Source organism: Marmota flaviventris, chromosome 8, assembly GCF_047511675.1.
Source record: "Marmota flaviventris isolate mMarFla1 chromosome 8, mMarFla1.hap1, whole genome shotgun sequence".
Classification (NCBI taxonomy): Eukaryota; Metazoa; Chordata; class Mammalia; order Rodentia; family Sciuridae; genus Marmota; species Marmota flaviventris.
The window spans coordinates 52,139,432-52,160,800 of NC_092505.1; the positions used below are offsets into that span (position 1 = coordinate 52,139,432).

Sequence of the window (21,369 nt, forward strand, 5' to 3'; positions counted from 1 at the left end):
TATTCTTTTCTTGAAGCTGCTTTTTTCCCATCAATACATTATAGTTTTGTTTTGGTACCAGGGATTGAACCCTGTGGCGCTTAATCACTGTGCCACATCCCCAACCCTTTTTATTTTTTGAGACAGGGTTTTGTGGTGAGCCGTTCCTATAGACCGTGGCCGCCATTAGAAGATGGCGTCGGCTTCCACTGTGGCCTATGATAAACAACTCCTTTTATGGAGAGTTGGCACGTAATCCCTTATCACCCTATGAGAAAGATCCACGTGGCAGCTTGGGATTGGTATGCGGGAGGCTTTATTAGGCTGTGCTTGGGCGCTCGGCGGGGGGTCACTAGAAGATGATACTTAAGTCAAGGCCTGAATAAACTGCTGAAAGAAGAATCCTGTGTCGTGTTTTTCCTTTGCTGGCGAGGGGTCACAACAATTGGTGGCCCGGACGGGGAATTATATTCCTCGAACCCAGGATCCAGAACTTTCAGCAGTTTATTCAGGCCTTGACTTAAGTATCATCTTCTAGTGACCCCCCGCCGAGCGCCCAAGCACAGCCTAATAAAGCCTCCCGCATACCAATCCCAAGCTGCCACGTGGATCTTTCTCATAGGGTGATAAGGGATTACATGCCAACTCTTCATAAAAGGAGTTGTTTATCATAGGCCACAGTGGAAGCCGGCGCCATAATGGCGGCCATGGTCTATAGGAACGGCTCACCACAGGGTTTTACTAAATTGCTTAGGGCCTTACGTGGTTGCTGAGTCTGGCTTTGAATCTGTGATCCTTCTGCCTCAGCCTCTGAAGCTGCTAGGATTATAGTCGTGCTTTACTGTGCCCAGTATACATAATATAGGTTTTTTGGGGGGGAGGGGTACTGGGGATTGAACTCAGGGGAACTCCACCACTGAGCCACATCCTCAGACCTATTTTGTATTTAGATTCAAGGTCTCACTGAGTTGCTCAGTGCCTTGCTTTTTGCTGAGGCTGGCTTTGAACTTGTGATCCTGCTGCCTCAGCCTCTAGAGCCCCTGGGATTATAGGCCCTGCCTTACATTATAGTTTTTTTTTTTCCTTTTAAATCCATTCAAAATGATCTAGTAGTCCATTAAATGATTAAAATTGATTTTAATCAATTGCCCACTAATGAACATTTGATTTTTAGCTACTCTTTGCTATCTGAATAATGGGACAAAACCCTTAATTTGTGCTTTCTATTGTTTCCCTAGTTAATACTTGCTAAAAGTTACATATCTGTGTCAAAAGGTATACATGCTAAACTAACATTTTCATTTGTGATCTGGTACATAAAAATTTATTATTTGATACATAAAGTTAAATTTTTTTTTATTCTTTTTTTGGGAATAAAAACTTGGGATTGAACCCAGGGCCTGAAGCTTGCTAAGCACTACCGCAAGTTACACCTCCAGTCCCAAGATTTTAATGTTATGGAGTCAAATTGGTTTATTTACTCCCCTACCCTCTGTACTGGTGATTGAATCTAGGAGTGCTTTACCACTGAGCTGCATGCCCAGTGTCCCCCCACCCCCTTTTTTCAAATTTGGAGACAAGAGTCTTGCTAAATTCCCAACACCTGCCTCAAACTTATCATCTCCCTAATTCGACCTCCAGAGTCTGTGGGATAACAGGTGTGAGCCATTGTGCCTGGTTTCTCAAATTTTTTTTTTTTTCTTTTAGTTTTGTTTTTTGAGACATAAGGTCTCACCATTTTACCCAGGCTTGTCTTAACCTCATGGACTCAAGTGATCCTTGTGCCTCAGTCTGTGGAGTACTTGGAACTACAGGCATGTGCCACCAAGCCCAGCTTTTATTTTATCTTTTTTTTTTTGGCAGTACTAGGGATTGAAGCCAGGGACATTATACCACTGAATACATTTCCAGCTTTTTAAATTTTGAGATAGGGTCTTGCTAAACTGCCCAGGCTGGTCTCAAACTTATTATACTCCTGCCTCAGCCTCCTGAGCTGCTGGGATTATAGGCAAGTGGCACTATGCCCAGTCATTTTAAATTGTTGTTTTTTAATTCTGGGTTTCCTATCATGTGTAAAATGTCTTATCAATACAAGATTACAAAGCTAAGTATGGTGGCATGCTCCTGAAATTCCACGTACTCAAAAGGCAGAAGCAGGAGAACTACTTGAGCCCACAAATTCAATCCGCAGTATCAAAAAAAAAAAAAAGAAAGAAATTTTGTCATTTGTGACATTGATGAACCTGGAAAACATATTAAGTAAAATAAACCAGGCACAGAAAGAAAAATACTACATGCCCTCAGATATACATGGAATAAAAAGATTTTTACCAGACCCTATAGGCAGGAGAAGAGAGGGAACTTCCGCATTGTAGTATGGTAGCTTCAGTTAATTTACTGTATACTTGAAAACTGATAATAGAGTTGGCTGCAGGGGTGCACATCTATAACCCCAGCTATTCAGGAAGTTCCCAAGTCTAGGATCAGTAACTTAAGAGTTGTTTTGAGTCTCAGGATAAAAAAATAAAAACAACCCCCAAAATCCCAAGGATGGTGAGGTGCTAAGCAATTCAGAGAGACTGTGTCTCTAAATGCAATATAAAATAGGGCTGGAGATGTGGCTCAGTGGTGCAGAGCCTGAATTCAATCCCCACTACAAAAAAAAAAAAAGTCCCGGGGATGTAGGTCAATAGTAAAGCACTTCTGGATTCAATCCTCAGCAGTGGAAAAGAAAAGGAAAACTGATAGTAGTACGTTGTGTGGGTTTTCTGTTTGTTTGAGATGGAGTCCCACTATGTTGGCCAGGCCAGTCTTGAACTCCTGAGGTCAAGCAAACCTCCTATACCAATGTGCTGAGTGCTGGAAGGCAGGTGTGCAACACTGGACTGGCTAGAAAAGAGATTGTAAACCACGTTTGGTGGCACATGACTAATCCCAGCAACTCAGGAAACTGTGGCAACAGGATCACAAGCTTTAGGCCAGCCTCAGCAATTTAGCAAGACTCAATCTCAAAATTAAAAGGGCTGGGGGCATAGCTTGGTGGTAGAATCTCCCTGGGTTCAACCCCTGTACTGGGGGGAAAAAAGGAAACTGGGAATATAGCTCAGTTGGTAGAGTGCTTGCCTTGAATGCACAGGTGCTGGGTTCAATCCCCAGCCCACCAAAAAGAAAAACAAAAAGTAAATGTTCTCACTACAAGAAAAGTATAATGGGTATGTTGATTTGCTTGAATCAACACAATGTACACATATGAACATCCAACTGTGCTAAATCTTGTCAATTTAGAATTTTTTTTTTTTTTCTTTTGGCATTATGGGGGATGGAACTCACAGCCTGGCACATTCAAGACAAGAGCTGTACCACTGAGCTAACTCCTTAAGACACCCAGCCCTAAATTTCTTAAAAAATGCCCTCCTAAATGTTTCTTTTCATAGTTTTATAGAAATGATTCACATGCCACAAAAAATCACCCTCTTAAAGACTACAATTCAGTTAGAATATTTGCCATTTACAACTATGTAACAAATCCCACTATTATGTATAACTACTGATCAAAAATTGGGAAAGAAAGTATGATTCAAAGTCAGAACATCACTAACACTACCTCATTCCAGAACACTTGCATTATCCCATTAGCAGTCACTTCCCATTCTCCCCTCTTCCCAGGTCCTTGTAACCATTACTTTACTGTATTTGCCCATTCTGGACATTTTCAAGTTTATGGAATAAGGTTATGAGGGCTTTTATTTGTCTTCTTTCACTTAACATGTCTTTACTTAATAACATATCTGTATCAAAACATGTATCAGTATGTCTTTTTATGGTAGACTAATATTCCACTATATAGATTTGGACATTTAGATTTCTGATTTGGGGCTAATATGAATAATGGTGTTATGAACTTTCATCCACAATTTTTTTGTGTGTCTGGGGGCTGTGGGTGAAGCTCAGTGGTACATAGAGTGCTCAACATGCATGAGATCTGCGTAAAATCCCCAGCACCAACAAAAACTTTGTGTGTGTCTAGGGGTGTAGCTCAGTGGTAGAGGGCTTGCCTAGCAGGGGAGAGGCCCTGATTTCCATCCCCTGCAGCACATTAAAAAAAAAATAACAAAATGTTTTCTGTACTTGGTTCTATTTAAAATTTCAATCCACCCAGAATGTACTGTGGAACAGGATCTATTGCTTTTCCTTCCAAACATAACTATTCTGGTTATTTCTCTTAATCCTTAATGTTCCATAATTCCACTGAACAAAATTTAGAGTGGTGTTTTAATCCTGATTGGCATGTACTGCACTTTCCTAATTTGGTTCCTTTTACAGTGCTGGGGATGAACCCCAGGGCCTTAGACATGGTAGGCAAGTGCTTTACCACCGAACTCTACCCTCAGCCCTAAATCTTAAGACGCTTATTTTTCTCTTTAATTCTAAAACATTTACCTTGTTATTTTCTTCAGTTTCCCTCCCATCATCTCCTGATACATTCATGAGATAGAACTTTAAGCTCTTCTTTGAAGTGAAAGAAGACATCTTGCCAAGTAATCTGAGTATAGAACCTTCAATTGTCATATTCTACCACACATTTTTTTATAGTTGTCGTGTACAAGTGTAACTCAGTATTCACATTTACTATAGCAAATAGTGATTAATGGTCATTAAAAGTATTCAACTTGAGTGAGGTACGGTGGTACATACCTGTAATCCCAGTTACTCAAGAGGTTGAGGCAGGAGGACTCCAAGTTCAAGGCCAGTCTGGGAAAGACTGTGTCTCCAAAAAAATAAAAAGGGCTAGGGAATGCAGCTCAGTGGTAGATGGCTTGCCTATAATGAACCATATCATGGATTCAATCCCAGGACCACTGGGGGTGGAGGGAAGCACTCAGTTTTTCAAGGGAGTTATTTTTCTTTTTATGCTCATTTCATCAATTTATGCAGTACTGAAAGAAATAATGAAACTATAGAAAGTTTCTTATAAGTACAACCAACTCAACTTAAAAAATGGCCTCCTAAATATATAAATCAACTGAAAGGAGTGTGACAGTTATGGTAGAGCCAGCATTTAGCATCCTATTGAACTCAATTCTGGCCAATGCTATGTAAGTCAGTTAAGGGAATATCTACTGTGCCTTCTGCCCTACACTCTTTCCTATTCTGATTGCTCTATTAATACTGACTACTCAAGTTTACCACTTATATGTGTTAAATTTATATCTCTTGTTGTGTTGACTTTTTTCAGATTGATAAGATTGTGAGCTCACCTCTCCTTAGGTACTTGCTGAGGGTAAGGGACTGTGATGGGCCAGTAGCTGTTACTCTGCCCTGAACTACTTTCTGTGGGAGTGGTGATACTTTCCAGGTGTTACAGGGTTGGGGCAAATGTCCTATTTCCTTTCTTAGAATTTTGATTTGATAGCAGTTGCTGTCTTTGTCAAGATGTGGCACAGGTAGAGAGATTTTTACAACTATTCAACCTTTTATTATGGGTTTCCCCTTTCATCTACTCCAGGAAATGACCACCTTCAGTATTTCACCATTTTCCCGCATTGAATTCTTTCTGCCCTTCAGGACTTCCCTTTATTTTCTGTCTTGGAGAAACTTCTGATTCTCATTCACCAAAACTCTCCTCATTTTTGAGCATGGAGATACATGCACTTTGAATATATTTTCATAATTTCTATGAAGTGGGTAGGAAGAATAGGTTTCATGTATTTAACTTCATCCTCTAAAACCTGGAACTCTTCTGTATTTCTGACAAATATTCTTTACCAAGTGAAGGTAAGTGAAGGACATTTCCTTTGATCCTGGTTGTTGCTGGTACTGTCCTGGGGACTGAGCCCAGGGGGGCTTTACCACTGAGGTGCATCCCTCGCCATTTTAATTTTTTATTTTGAGACATGGTCTTGCTTAAGTTGCTGAGGCTGGCCTCAAAATTGTGATCCTCCTGTCTTACCTTCCCAAACTGCTGGAATTACAGGTATATACCAGAGTGTCTAGATATTTCTAGTCTTATTAAAGGTTTTTAAAGACCTACTAAGATCTATGATTTTTCTCCTTTAACCTACTAAAATAATAAGTTACAGTAAATGGGTATGGTATTCTGTAAAACTTCTTACTTCCTCAGGTCATGCCACAGCTTTACTATATGCCATATCATATTTGGAAATGTTACATTTATAAAAGTTGATCAGTATTTGTGGGAAAAAGCTATTTTTCTGGGGTTAAAGTATTATGGTGCTGCTAACCTTTTACTAAGAAAAATAGGTTTCATGTATTTTTTTTTAAATTTATTTTTTAGTTGCAGTTGGACACAATACTTTATTTATTTTCATGTGGTGCTGAGGATCGAACCCAGGGCCTCACTGAGCCACAACGTTAGCCCTTCATTTTTATTCTAGGACAGTATAAACAACAGAAATCATTTTTTTTAAAGATTTGCTGCCAGACACAGTGGCACAAGCCTGGGATCCCAGTAATTCAGGAGGCTGAGGCAGGAGGATTTTTCAGTTCAAGGCTAATCTCGTAACTTGGCGAGACACTGTCTCAAAATAAAAAATAAAAAGGGCTGGGGATGCAGCTCAGTGGTAAAGCACTCCTGGATTGAATCCCCGATACCTAAATAAATAAATGATTTATTAACCCTCTACTTTTTCCTTATCATAAAAACTTAATTCAATCAAACAATTTTTCTCCTTGCTCTCTTAATTTTACACAGATATCTTTCAATATCAAAATACAAATTGAGCTTATTTATAGTGGTGCTGGGAACTGAACTTAACACGAGAGGCAATCCCTCTACCACTTAGCTATACTCTTAGCCCTAAATATAGTCTTAAAGGCTTGTATGATGCATATCATTTTCTGAATATGCCAAAATTTATGCTTCAATTAAAAACCTGTTGGGCTGGGATTGTGGCTCAGCGGTAGAGTGCTCACCTAGCACGGGTGGGACCCAGGTTCGATTCTCAGCACCACATAAAAATAAAGGCATTGTGTTGTGTCCATCTCCAAAAAGGATTCATTCTCTCTCTCTTAAAAAACAAAAACAAAAATAAAACCTGTTGTTTTGGGTTTTTAATTATAAGTTTATATAAGGGGGATTACTAACATAATAAATGTAACACCCTTATATAAACATATTAGTACTCTTTTACATCTAAGATAAATTTACATGCTTGTTTATGTAAACTTTGACAAGAGAAGACATGATGTGGGCTGGGGACTGGGGATACAGCTCAGTAGCTGAGCACCTCAGGTTCAATCCTTGTATCAGGGGGCTCAGAGGGGGAGTGAAACCAGTATATCCTGGTTTGTTGCTACACTCTGAAGAACCAGCATAGTGGCTGGTACACAGAATCTTCTTACATATTAAATAAACAAAATAGGAACATTCTAATAGAAAAACAGACACCGGAAAATCAGGCACAAACAAAAAAATATTCAACACATAAAAAGATGTCCAAGTTAAAAACACCAAATTAAAACTCTCATTGTTATAGAAGAAACAACTAGAAATTAATATTAAGTGTTCATTAAGCAGTCAAGGATTCATAAAATAATTTGTGGGACTCTACATAATACAGCAATATAAAAGGTCTCAAGAAAAACATCCAAATGGTTAAAGGGAAAGCCATGTGTGGGAGGGAAAAAACAAGACTCATTATAAGAAAAGTTAATGGACAGCAAGTGTGGGCCAGAGATTGGGGAGAAGAAAGGAAGAGTGCATACCAGAAAGGCAGACTGAAAGCTGTTCATCGTCCACTGGAGATGCTTTTGAGTTGTTCTTCCCCACTCCCAGTTGATTTTCTAGTTTGAGTTCACTGCATGCCAGGGGAGCTTCCAGTGGACTTTTACAGTAAGGGTGGTCCAGCAACTTAGAACTAAGAATGTTCTGCTTGAAAGATCCATCCTCTTCCATCTGGTAGGAGTTCTCATTGTGAACATTCTCTTCAGACACAGGCCCATCTACACTACTCACAGATTTATCTGCTCCTGTCACTGACAGCTTTACTCTGTCATCACTGACAGTGCTTGTCCGATTTTCCTGATCCAGAGTCATAATTTCTTTTTCATTTTCTGAAGTGAACGTTTTACTAGAATGATGTTCTGACAAGGGCATGTCATGAATCAGCTCCGTACACTCCCACTTTGGAGACAAACAAGGTGATTGGTCCCAAGTGTATGTGGCACTGCCATTCTGTTGGTCAGGGAATGCTTCATCTAAATTAAGCTCCTTGTCTGGGAAAGGACTTCCTTTAGGGTGATCATCAGGCATATGGGAGTTCTTTCCCTTCACTACAACATTGCTGTCCATATCTGGGAAGTATGGCTGATGCTGACAAGAAGGATCTTTAGGTTCTGGGGAAGGAAATGGGCTACAACTGCCACCCTCCGTATTATCTTTAAGGGTCTCTTGGTGGTCCCCAGTGACCTTTTGTACCCAGCTTCGCTGGGCTTTCCTTGGCTTGCAAACTTTGCTTTTCGTTCTGAAGTGCTGGGATCTGAGAATCCTATACTGAAATCTAATCATGGATAATTTCTCATACATCATCAGTGGAGACACTTTTATTCTTCGATGTTGGTTAAGTTGGAACTTTTTTGGAATCAGGGGTCCCCCACTCCTGTGGTGTTCTAGTCCTTGGCAGCAGCCATAACAAAAGCGCTTTCTCTTATGATTGCTCAAGGTGACCACAATCTTGCCACTCTCACCTGGACTTTGGCTTTCCCCAGTGAACTTCATGGGAAACTCAGAAACCTGTGGCACTGTCCTAGGTCTATGACCATTGGTCTGACCTAATGCACTACTTGCTGGCAAGCCAGCGACTGCCTTTAAGAGACTCTTCTCTCCGCAGTATTCATGGTCCGAGTTCTTTGCTGATGATAGTAACTTCTCTGCTTGGAGTTTCAGAAGACTCCTTGAGGAAGAAACGAAGTACTTAGTGTCCTTTCTTTTCACTTTAGAAGACAAAGTACTAGGATTTTGAGTAGCCACACTGGATTTAGTCTTAGCACAAAAAGATTCATCCTGAATCCACGATTTCTGGATTTGAAGAGCCTTCTTTCTACAATGAAAATGACTCAACTGTCTATTCCAAGTAAATGACCTTCCCAACTTAGCATTCAGAATGCATAAGTGTTGGTGAAAGTAGAATTTCTTAAAGCCTCCAAATCCAGTATTCCATTTCTCAGAAAAGGCTAAGTGGATTCCTTTCCTCCATAGAATTTTCCTCTGTTTTTTCATTTTTCTGATGCATAATGAGATGTAGATGTAGCTACAAAGAAGAAAATGTAAAGAAATGTTATGTATCAATCTAAAAGTAAGGTCATGAAGGCATTCACAGAAATGAAGACAAAAAAAATTGAAAAAAGAGCATATATATTTCAATTTAACACAACTGAATAATGAAATCCTACCTGATTGGGCTGGGGTTGTAGTTTAGTGGTAGAACACTTACTTAGCATATGTGAGGCACTGAGTTCAATCCTCAGCATCATATAAAAAAAATGAATAAGTAAATAAAAGAATGATATTGTGCTCATCTTCTTAAAAGAAAAAAGAAAAAGAAAAAGAAATCCTACCTGATCAAGGTTTTAATCACAGTGAAAAACTGGGGAAGAAAGAAGACATGAGCACTAACAAGACCCCATTGGCTGTACACCTGTTTTGAATAGAAATCAGTTTCAAAAATCATTTCTCAGGACAGAGTCACAGGACTGGGAGTCAGAAGAGAATTTCTAAGTGTTGGCTCTGTTTCTCGTTAACTAAGTGACATTAAGCAAGTCATCCAAATTTTGTGTTCTTATTTATAAAATGAAAAACAGAGAAGGGAAAGGGAACCAAATACCACTTAAGACTAATTCCATGTTCTTTCTTATTTGTTTTTCTGTCATACTGGGGATTAACCCAGGGTCTCGCACAGGCCAGGTATGTGCTCCACCACTGAGCTACATGCTCAGGTCCCATATCTACTTATTTAGAATTTGCCCATAGCAAAATGACTTGTTTCCTACAGCAAAATTTTAAAAGGGCAGGTACCTTTGCTCTGTAGAGTCATCTACAGGTAGATACTCCATCAACACATGATATCAGTATCTCAAGAGAGAGAACAGGCTGCTCCTTGCCAGTCAAAGACTCTCTGAGTGACTGTGCAGGAAAAGGATTCCATCAAATGCTCTCACCCAGTTATTCTGGTTCTCAAGTGAATATAAAGAACAAAAACCAACACAAGTATACACACATAAACTTCAGAAACACGATGATAAGAGATGGGAGATGGGAATGAATGGCAATTAAAAGCAAACACAATTTACCCTCAAGTTAGTAATATCTAATATTACTGAAGGTTTTAGGCATCAGGCACTATAGATGAGATCAAAGAAACCCTAGACTATGAATAGAAACCAATATTCTAATGACAGTTTTTTTTTTTTCCCAATAAGCTAACAACTTATTGAAAGTTTTCCCAGCCTGGAGGAGAGGATGGGAGCAGTCCGGAGTACTTCATTTCTGTGTATCAGTTTTCAATCAGAACAAAAGTAGAAGGATAAATATATGTATCTCAGTTCTTGTTAAAAATCCCATTGAGATGACAGAAATTGCTTTTTTCCCCCTCCCCCCAAACTCAGGATTAAATCCAAAGCCTTATCCAGGACTTCATGGATGCTGGGGAAGTGCTCTACCATAGAGCTACCACTGAGCTACATCCCCAGCATGGAAATTGGATTTTTTAAAAGGCAAAGCCCCTCAATGACAAAGACAATAAAAGGGATAAGAACAATAAAAGTTTTGAAAGACCCAAGCAGATGAATATGTAACAGCCGACCCAACAGGGCAAGAGCTGAAATCTAAGCCAATGGTAGGGAAGACCAAGAAGCAAGCTACAGTTCAGAAAGGCTTAAAAATAGAAGCAAAAAATATGATGAAAATCAGAAATATGGTGGAGATGAAAAAAGAAGAACTGGTGAAAAATCTAAAAAAGTAGGCGGGAAGCTGGGTGTAGTGGCACAAACATGTTATGCCTGATACTTAGGAGGCTAAGGCAGGAGGATCCAAAGTTTGAGGTCAACCTCAGAAGTTTAGCAAGACTCTGCCTCAAAATGTAAAAAAGTAAAAAGGGCTGGGAATGTAACTCAGTGATAGAGTGACCCTGGGTTCAGTACCCCTCACACCAAAAAAAAGCAATAGCACTTGAACCCTCAGATCTCTTTCCCCTACCTTTGCAAAAAACTAAAGCAGATTAAAACTAATAATAAAACAAAAACTATAGATTAATCAAATTTTAAAAACTATTAGAAACAGAGGAAAAGGGGAATTCATGCTTAATGGGAACACAATCTCAATTTGGGAAGATGAAAAGGCCCCGGAGATGGATGGTGGTGGTGGCTGCAAAGTAACGTGAATGTACTTAATGCCACTAAACTGTCCACGTAAAAACGGTTAAAACTGTAAATTATGTATATTTTACCACAATAAAATAAAAGGCGACTTGGGTTGTAGCTCAATGGTAGTTGCCTTGCATGTGTGAGGCTCTGGCTTCAATCCCCATCACGATGAACGTACAAAAAATGTTATTTTTTTTAAAAAGGAACAATGAAAAGCTATATAAAGCTTATCAGCCAAGTGCATTGGCACATGCCAATAAATCCAGCAACTCAGAAGATTGAGGCAGGAGGATCACAGCTTGAGGCCAGCCTCAGCAACTTAGTGAGGTCCTAAGCAATTCATCAAGACCCAGTCTTTAAAAAAAAAAAAAAAAAAAAGAGCAGGAGGTATATCTCTGTGGTTCAATCCCCTTAAGAAAGAAAGCTTAACAGATAAAAGATAACTGATAAGCCAAAATAAAATACTTGCAATATACACCATGGATTTAGAGCTATAATATTCCTAATACATAAAGAGCTCTTAAATTGAGGAATAAAGGACAAAAAGCCTGTTGGCTTAGTAGAAAGATGAAAGAAAGACCTAAAAAGACAATTCACAAATAAAATTTTCTAAATGACCCCTAAACATAAGAAAACATGTTCAATGTCACTATAAGGTTGGGCATGGTGGTACACACCTATAATTCCAGTGATTCGGGAATAGGAGGACTTCAAGTTCAAAGCCAGCCTCAGCAACTTGGCGATGCCCTAAGCAACTTGGCAAGACTCAATGTCTCAAAAAATGAAAAGATCTGGGGATGAGCTCAGTGGTTAAATGTAACTGTGTTCAATCCCCAGAACAAAATAAGAAAGGTAAAGAAGTTAATTCACTCATAAGAAAATTGGCAAAGGTCTGGCCATGAAACTGAGTGGTAGAATGCTTGCCTAGTATGAATGAAGCCCCAGTTTCAATCCCAGGATGTAAAAAAAAAGAGTGAGAGATAGAGAAATATTTCACAGCTGGAGAAAAGACATTTTTTTTTCTTTGCTGGCGGGAGTACAAACTGATACAATGTTTTTGGAGGAGAATTTGGTAATATTTAAATTGGTAATATTTAAATTTGGTAATATTTAAATATTTAAAACTACAAAAGTATTTACCTTCATATGCAGCATCCCCAATTTAAGGAATTTACCCTGAAGACATACCTGCAACAATGAAAATACATATGTACAAGACTATTCACTGCAACACTGTTTCTAATAGCAAAATATTGAAAATAACCTACATGTACTTACATAGGATAGTGCTTGAATAAACTATGGCTTATCCACACAATGCATGAAGCTATAAAAGAACACCCAGGTTTGGTGGCACAGGCTCCAATTATAATCCCAGCAATTTGGGAGGCTGATGCAAGGAGGATGACAAATTCAAGGCCAGCCTGGGCAATTCAATGAGATCCTCTCTGAAAATAAAATTAAATTAAATTTTAAAAAAAGGGGGGGCTGGTAATGTAGTTCAGTGGTAGAGCACCCAGGGTTTCAATCCCCTGTACGGGGGTTGGGGGGATTCACTATATGAACTAACATGGAATGACTTCCAGAATATATCGTTAAGTGAGTAAAGTTAAGTTCAAATAAGTATCAATAATATGCCACTGTATGGAAGGTGGGCACCAGAAGAATGGAGGAATTGGGAACGAGTAGAAAAGATGAGAGGAAAGGTAATTCTCTGAATATATATACCTTTTTGTAAAGTTCTGAATTTTTAGAACCATGTTAATGCTTCATATACTTAAACCTAACTGCATTTCAAATGAATAACATAACCATACTGAAAGTAAAGGAAAATAATTATCTAAAAAAAACTTAAAAAAATAATATTGCGGCTGTATGCTCTAGAACTAAAGACAAAAAGACTGTGAACAAATCTTGCACACTAATTGCTTTTCCACAGAAATATAAGTTAATTCTGAAACTATCTATCTATCTATATTTATTTTGGGGGTGGGATGGGGGAAACTATTTGGGATCAAACTCAGGGTCTCATGCATGATAAGTAAGCACTCTACCACTGAGCTACATTCCCAGTCCTAAAAACATCAATATTCTAAAATTGAATGAATAAGTACATATGTTGTGCATAATTAGAACCAGAGATTTCACTGCTGTAGAAAGAAAAACTAATGATGATCAAAGAAAGTGAAAATGAACCTATGGTGCTACAATGAAATTGGAGGTATCAGAATGAATACATAGTGTTTAATATACATACAGATATAAAAGTGTACATAGTTTACATGTATGTGTGTGTGTTTTGAGTGTGTATGTATGAATATTTGAGAATAAGCAATGGGGCATAGAAAACACAAGATAACCTGGAATATCATTGGGGTGCTGGAAAGGTACAAGCATTCAAAAATTAAGAATGACATGTCAAAAAGATACAGAAATCAACGTGAAGAGACTCACAATGGCCAAGAAAACTTTGAGCAACCAAATGCATAATGACAGTGATGGGTTATAATCCAATAATAAAATAAGTATACTTGAGTTTACAGTGATACAAGAAACTTGACTCAATAAATAAATCGGAAAAATGGGTACCTCTTCCTTACAGAGAATTTCAAACTAGTTAAGTGTGGAAGGAATGATGGAAATAGGAGTTAAAATCTACAAACCCTTTGAGAAGTAAGAGACTCAGGAAAGAAAAATTTATGAATACTAAAATCAGAGGGCGAAATTACAATGAGAAAAAAGATACTTACATAGTCTCAAAGTACCCCCTATAAGACACTTTAAATAGTGTCTTATAAAAAGAAAAATAGCTTTCAATGGAAAAATCTGCCAAACATCCCTGTAACCATGTGATCAAAGTTAGAAGACATATGGACATTATATGCCTCCTGATAAGACACTACATCACTCTTGTGGTATTCTTGTCAAACATGTGTATCCTGAATTTATTCATGAGAAACAACAGACACTGACTGGCCAAAACTCTTCAAAGGTGTCAATTAAAGTCAAAGAGAAACTATAGAGATTAAAAGACTAAGACTAAGGTTACATGGCAATGCAATATGCAATCCTAGATTCAGTCCTAATCTAGAAATGGAAATTGATGGGACAACAGACAAAATGTGAATAAGGCTTGTAGAGTAACAGTATTTTCTAAAGACAATTTCATAGTTTTGATCATGTGCTGGTTATATAATACTATATATATATATATATATATGTATAAATAAATTTTTGGCACACATACATATATTTGAGGTACTAAGGATTGAAACCAGGGATGCTCTTTCACCAAGCTACATCCCCAGCCTCCCCACCCCCCATTTTTTTTTTTTTTTTGGCACTGCAAGGATTGAACCCAGGGTCTTGTACATGCTGGGCAAGCTCTCTATCACTGATCTATATCCCTAGTCCCCTAGTCCTTTATATTTCTTATGCTGAGATAAGGTCTTGGTACATTACCAAGGCTGGCCTCAAACTTGAGATTCTCCTATTTCAGCATCCTAAATCGCTGGAATTACAGACATGTGCCAAAATGACCTGCTTTGCAACTGATTTTGAAAGTTTGAAGTTATTTCAAAGTCTGAAGTTTTTAAAAAAGCAAATATTTAAAATTGAAGAAATCTCCCAGAAAGTACCAAAAGACAACAGAGTGAAAATAACACAGAAAGATGAGAAAATTAATAGACCATGCTAGTAGACGACATATCCAAATAAGGCCAAGTGTGGTAGTGCACGCCTGTAATCCCAGTGGCTCTGGAGGCTGAGGCAGGAGAAATGCCAAGTTCAGAGCCAGGCCAGCAACTTAGTGAGGTACTAAGCACTCAGGGAGACCCACTCTCTAAATAAAATTTTAAAAAAGGTAGGGGATTTGGATTAGAGGTTGAGCGTTCCTGGGTTCAATACCCAGTACCAAAAACAAAAAGAAAAAAATCCAAATAAGAGTTTCAGAAAAAGATTAAGTATAGAAGCCAGCTGTTAAGATGCCTACCTATACTGCCAGTGACTCAGGAGACTCAGACAGGAGGACGGCAAGTCTGAGGTCATCCTGTACAACTCAGCAAAGTTTTAAAAAACAATTCAGTGAGTTTCAGTCTCAAAAAAAAGATAAGAGGGTGAAGCTTAGAGGCAAAGCATCCCTAAGTTCAATCCCCACTACCAAAAAAAAAAAAAAAAATTAAATTTAAAATATAAAAGGGGCAAGATTCTAGAAATTAACTCACGAAATAAATAGTTTCCCATATTTAGTTTATAAATTTGTACACTGTTCCTTTATAAAGCACTATACCTCACAACTATGCATGGTATCTGCCACTCCAAATAATAACCCTTCGCCACTTCAGATAATTCATGTCTGCTAACCTTATTAATGTGTACTGGGAGAGGAAAAAAAGGTCAGATCTGGAAAATTTTTCTTAAAAAGTTCTTCATGTAACTCCTTATATACTTTGTCCCACTTCTACCTCCACTTAAACAGTACGTGAGGAATGGGGATACAGAGCACTTACCTATACACAGAAGGCCCTGGGTTAGACTCCCAGAAGCACCAGGGTAGGGGTACACAAACTGGGTGTGGTGGCACATGCCTGTAGTTCAGCACTTGGGAGACGGGGGGAGTATGACTTGAGCCCAGGAGCTTGAGACCAGCCTGGGAAGCATAGTGAGACCCTATCTCAAAAATAAAATAAAATCAGTTCTTTATTAGTACATAACATGGCTAATCCTGAAACTTAGAAGGCTTTCTGGCCGGGTGCAGTGGAGCATACCTGTAATACCAAGAGCTTAGGAGGCTGAGGCTGACAGCAACTTGGCAAGACACTGTCTCAAAATAAAAAATAAAATAGGACTGGGGATGTGGCTCAGTGGTTAAGCACCTCTGGATTCAATCCCTGGTACCAAAAAAAAGAGGATTCTGGCTACCTCTGTTAGTTTAGGATTCAGCATTCTCAAGGCTACTAAAATATTACCACCAATTTTTTTTTTTTCTGCTTTCCAGCTTCTACAACTGTTATCCATACTTCCTTTGTTCTTTGTCAATCTAGGGCAGATTGTTTCAATGGCATTTTCAGGCTGGTGCAGGAATTATACATATATGTCCAACCAATTCACCATCCTTAACATATCATATTGTTTAAAAAAAAAAAAAAAGTCTTGGGGAATTAAGCAAGATGCTATGTCAAAGAATACAAAGGGATGCCAAGTGTGGTGACACACACCTGAAATTCCAGCTCTCAAGAAGCTAAGGTAGTAGGATCATAAGCTGAGGCCAGCCTTAGCAACTTATTGAGACCCTCAGTAATTTAGCAAGACTCTGTCTCAAAAAAAAAAAAGAGCTGAAGATATAGTTCAGTTACTAGAGTACCCCTGGGTTCAATTTCCAGTACAAGGGGAGGGGAGGAGGAGTCAAGTTGCTAAATAATATGTATGAACCCATTTTTGTTAAAAAGGGAAATTATTATGTGTATTTGAATAGAGGTAAATGTCTAAAAGCTTAAGGCCACAGTTCCCCAAATGTAACCTAGGGTTTTGTAGTGATTTCACAAGGGTACCACAGGATATTCTAAAGAAGAGGGGAAAATTAATAATAAGTAAATAAATAAACTGGAGGGAAAAAGCAATTCAGCATATGGCAAACACTCAGTAAACCACTAGTTCAAAATAGTTCAGTTTAAAAAGTAGATCATGATGGTGCATGCCTCTAATCCTAGTGACTCAGGAGGCTGGGGTAGGAAGAATGCAAGTTTGAGGCCAGCCTCAGCAATTTAGCGAGAACCTATGTCAAAGTAAAAAATAAGCCATGGAGGGGTGGCTCACGCCTGTAATTCCAGTGGCTTGGGAGGCCTAGGAAGGAGGCTGATCGCAGGTTTGAAGCCAGCCTCAGCAACTCAGCAAGGCAGTAAGCAATGTGGAGACCTGTCTCAAAAAAAAAAAATTAAAAGGGCTGGGCATGTGGCTTAGTGGTTAAGTGCCCTTGAGTTCAATCCCTGGCACAAAAATAACAATAAAGTAAAATAATTAAAAAAATAAAAACACCTGGAGATATGGCTTAGTGATAAAACTACTGGGGTTCAATCCTCAGTATCATTATTAATACTACTTAAAGGGGGTGGGGGGGCTGGGGGCTACGGCTGAATGGTAGCATGCTCGCCTAGCATGTGTGAGGCACTGGGTTCAATCCTCACCACCTCATAAAAGATAAACAAATAAAGGTATTGTGTCCGTTTATAACTAAAAATATATATATATTTTTTTAAAATAGAGTTGGGGATGTAGCTCAGCAGCTGAGTTGCCTAGGCATCCTTGCCTAGGCATTCATGAGGCCCTGAGGAACATCCCCACTAATGAAATAAATAAATCAATACTACAAATGCCCAGATAGCTCTTCAGACCTACTGAAGTAGGGCATAAGAATCTGAAGTTTTTATTTTTTTGGTGACTGGTCTATGCTGTCCAGGCTGGCCTCCAACTCCTGGGCTCAAACAATCCTCCCACATTAGCCTCCCAAGTAACTGTAAGAATAGGTGTGACTCAAGTCTGACTTGATGCACTGAGTGCATCTCTTTCCCTTCTCCTCTAATACTTTTGTAACTTGGGTCCATTGCACTACAGTGGTGAATATTCTGTCCACCAGAGAGAGAGGTAACTCCTCAAATTAACTTAGAATTGTAATATCCAGTCACTAAAGAATTCCAGTTCCTGAACAGACTCTCTCCACATTTTCAACGAACATGAAATGTTGTAGAAGCAGAGTGAGGGGTCTTCAAAAATAGTTGCAGAGGATTCCTTCTAAAGGGGACAAGGTGTAAACAAAGGTCTTCTCAGCTTTTCTCCTGGCAACAGCCTACTGAGAAAAGCTATCTTGAGTAAAGAGCAAAATTGATTTAAGTCATCCTTTTCATATACCAATGTTTGATCAATAAACACAAGACATCTGAGTAGAAGAGGGTCTGGTTTTTCCTGAGACTGCCCATGCAAAGTACAGATTGCAATTAGGTTCTGGCACCCTTTTCCAGACCAAACTTAAGTTATTCTGGATAAAAGGAAAAATATAAACAAAACAAAACAAAAAACGCAATTAGGGACTCACCATTAGTACCATTAAGTGTCCTCTTCTCTTAGAACCTCTTTTCAAAGGAGTTTAACTGGATTCCCAAAACATTTCGTTTATTCTCCTAATTTATATAGTTTAAGAAACCCCCGTTTTAACACGCGAATTACAATCACTACCAAATGGCAGAATAGGATTTCAACTCAGCTCTCCCGATTCCAAGTTCAAAACTCCCACAACTTCTACAGCATTTCTCCTCAGAGTGGTCACACAGTGGATCGAAGCAAGTTGATACTGCCTTGCACAGATGGCATAGAAAAAACAAGTTCCCTTCACCTTAATGTCCAAGTGCCATAGCCTTCCTCTAGAAAAGGGTCCCAAGAGCATGGGCCAAGAAACCAAGGGAGGGAAGAGGCAGAACTGTCCGAACAAATTAAAAACCCTTGACTTGCAAGCTGACAGGGGCTGGGGTTTCTAACAGCAGTTTTCCTCTCAAAGCCTTCCCTAGCTTCAGGAAGAGCGGCGGGGGACGTTACTCTCTGCCTGCGTCGCAGGGCTTGGGCTGGAAAGAAAGAAGGGGAAGCAGAGGTCCCTCGAAACGAGCTCCTTCCCCGTCCCTAGAAGACACAGTGCAGGGGAAGAAACTGCTGCCCGCAGCTTGAGGCGGGGCGGGGGTGAGGGGAGTTTGGCCTTAAGGCCTCCGGGCTGGGGCGATGAGCTGGCGCGTAGCGGCTCGGTGAACGAACGGTCAGGGATCGATCCGATCCGTCATTCGGCCGAGGGCCGCCCGTGCTCCAGCTTACCTGCGTCCCGGCACCTGGCCCGCCCGACGGCCCAGACGCTGTAGTACCCAAGACTGCGGCCTCGCCTTCGCCAGCCCAGAGGGAATCACCGCTAGGGAGGAGGTGCCCGGCCTGCTCCCCGCGGCCACGGGTGCTGAGCTTCTCCAGAGACGCTGCCTCGCCGCCGGCGCTCACTTAGCGCGTCACCTCCTCCCATGCCCTTCCGCCTGCAGCCCCGCCCGCGCCTCGTGCAGAGGGCGGGGAAAGCGGGCGCTGGCGTGGGGGCGTGGCGCCGCGGCTCCGGCTTCTCAACTGCCTCCCACTCTAGTCCTTAAAGGCTCCTGGCGCCTCAAGGACAGCAACCTGGATATTTCCCTGCTTATTCGCTTTGCCAAAAGCAAAAAGCAATGTTCCTGCTTTGGACTGCACTTCTTGAGACCTGGCCTAGGCCTTTTCTCTCGGATTTGCGTGCTGATTTTACTTTTGGTATTGTAATTTGCCTCTTTATGTATACCCGACCCTGCCCGACCAAGAATGCTTCCCGAGGAGGACAGAGTCTTCTCATTGTAGCCTCAGTTCCAGTGACTGGCCTACACAAACAGGAAATCTGTGCAGTAAATCTGCTAGCCTCTTTCTTACAGAGAGGAAAGTGACGTCAGCCTTCCATGCTGAAGCATTATTCATTCAATAAAACTTTTCCTCCTACTAGGGGTTGAACCCAGAGCACCCACATACTAGGCAAGTTCTCTACCACTGAGCTATATTCTCTTATCTCCAGCCCATCCATATGCATATGAACATATTCTAGTGTTTCTCTTGCAAGACCTCAATCTAACTGTAGGGAAAGAGAATAAATAATAATTCAATTGTTACTGGTTCAGTGGGCTCTTGTGCATCAGAAAAATCAGATAAAGGCAAAACTACAAGAGGAAGAAAACTCTCCTGGAACTTCTGCTCTAGCAGAAGGAAGACATAGCACTGACCAAGAGAGTGTCAAGCTGGATTTTCGAAGAACATAGCTAGTTTTATTCCTATGAAAGTGTAATAGAAGTGGGTGTCGTGATGGGCAAAGGTGACTTATGCAGTGGAGGGGGAGAAATAAGGAATGTCCATGCATTTCTGCTCTTTTCAATGCTTTATTTACTCAAATCACTCCATACAATTTCATTCTATAGGTTCTTAATCAAGAAAATGACAATCCTTAATGCTAGGCACTGCAATAGACATAATCAATCCGCAGCAAACAATTCTGGGTTAATTCTAAGCACTGCAAACACACTTATATGACAGGTTCATCATAGACATTCCCTCTGCATACTAAGCTCAAGTGCCAGATCTAAAGTCTCAAGCCTTAGGCCTTAAGTCTAGCAGATGCACACTCACTCAGACCACAGTGATCAGGTCAGGAACTGATGGAGGCTTATCCTGGGGTGGAGCTGATGGCCAGCTGAGGAGAGGGTCGTAAGAAGAAGTGGGGTTCTCACCAAGGTCAAGATGTGGCTGTAGAGTTTGAGAATGGTGAGGATGCTGCAGAGGATCAGGCAAATGATGAGAAGAGTTGGGATGTCAGTCCAGGTCCTCATCAAGCTCTCTGGCATTTGGGCATCAGTGTCGGCTGGATGAATGTCTGTTCATTTGCGCCATCATTTATGCTAAATTTGGGGGTTTCTGACTGCTCTTTCAATTCCTATCAGCTGTTACCAGGTTTCTTAGGACATCTGGTCTCGTGGTATTTGTCCTGTTCTCTTGCCTTGCCCTTTTGCCCTTATCAGGGTTGTGGAAAGTGACTTATTTTATCAGGCTATGCCTGATGATCATATTGGAGGGCTCCGTAGGTGTGCCTGGTGGGGACAGCAATTTATTTAAAAATGGAGTTACTTAGGCTAAGGCCCTTTTTTGGTTAAGGGAGTCCACCCCCTTGATTCACAGTGTCCACACTCAGGGGGTGCCCAAAGTGCACTGCCAGTCAATACGGAGGCATTGCCAATTGCACCGGCAAAGGCCAGACTCCACATATGTCCAAAAGACACTTCTCATCATAACCACCAATAGTGAGCATAGTCCAATTACATCTATTTGAAACAAATGGTAGCAAAGTGGTAGCAATGTAACCAGGGATGGTAATTACAATGTAATCATAATTAGTTTGTACAATTGGGTTAAAACATTTATAAGTTTGTC

General features: G+C 40.1%; 1 protein-coding gene across 5 annotated transcripts in view; it reads right to left on the bottom strand.

The window, feature by feature from the left end:
- Window positions 1–19,375, bottom strand: part of LOC114093305 (sentrin-specific protease 5) — a 40,236-nt gene extending 20,861 nt beyond the window's left edge. For 2 of the 5 annotated variants that reach the window (XM_071615208.1, XM_027936044.2), the window contains exons 1-4: window positions 19,210–19,375; window positions 12,637–12,806; window positions 12,499–12,546; window positions 7,705–9,248 (exon numbers count right to left, since the gene is read on the bottom strand). In XM_071615208.1, the coding sequence (XP_071471309.1) occupies window positions 7,705–9,217 (1,513 nt within the window). In that variant the 5' untranslated portion in view covers window positions 9,218–9,248; window positions 12,499–12,546; window positions 12,637–12,806; window positions 19,210–19,375. Of the gene's footprint in view, window positions 1–7,704; window positions 9,249–12,498; window positions 12,547–12,636; window positions 12,807–15,646; window positions 15,666–15,866; window positions 16,027–19,209 lie in introns of those variants that run through there. The other 3 variants (XM_071615205.1, XM_071615206.1, XM_071615207.1) reach the window with 3 other exon arrangements.
- Window positions 19,376–21,369: the final 1,994 nt, after the last annotated feature.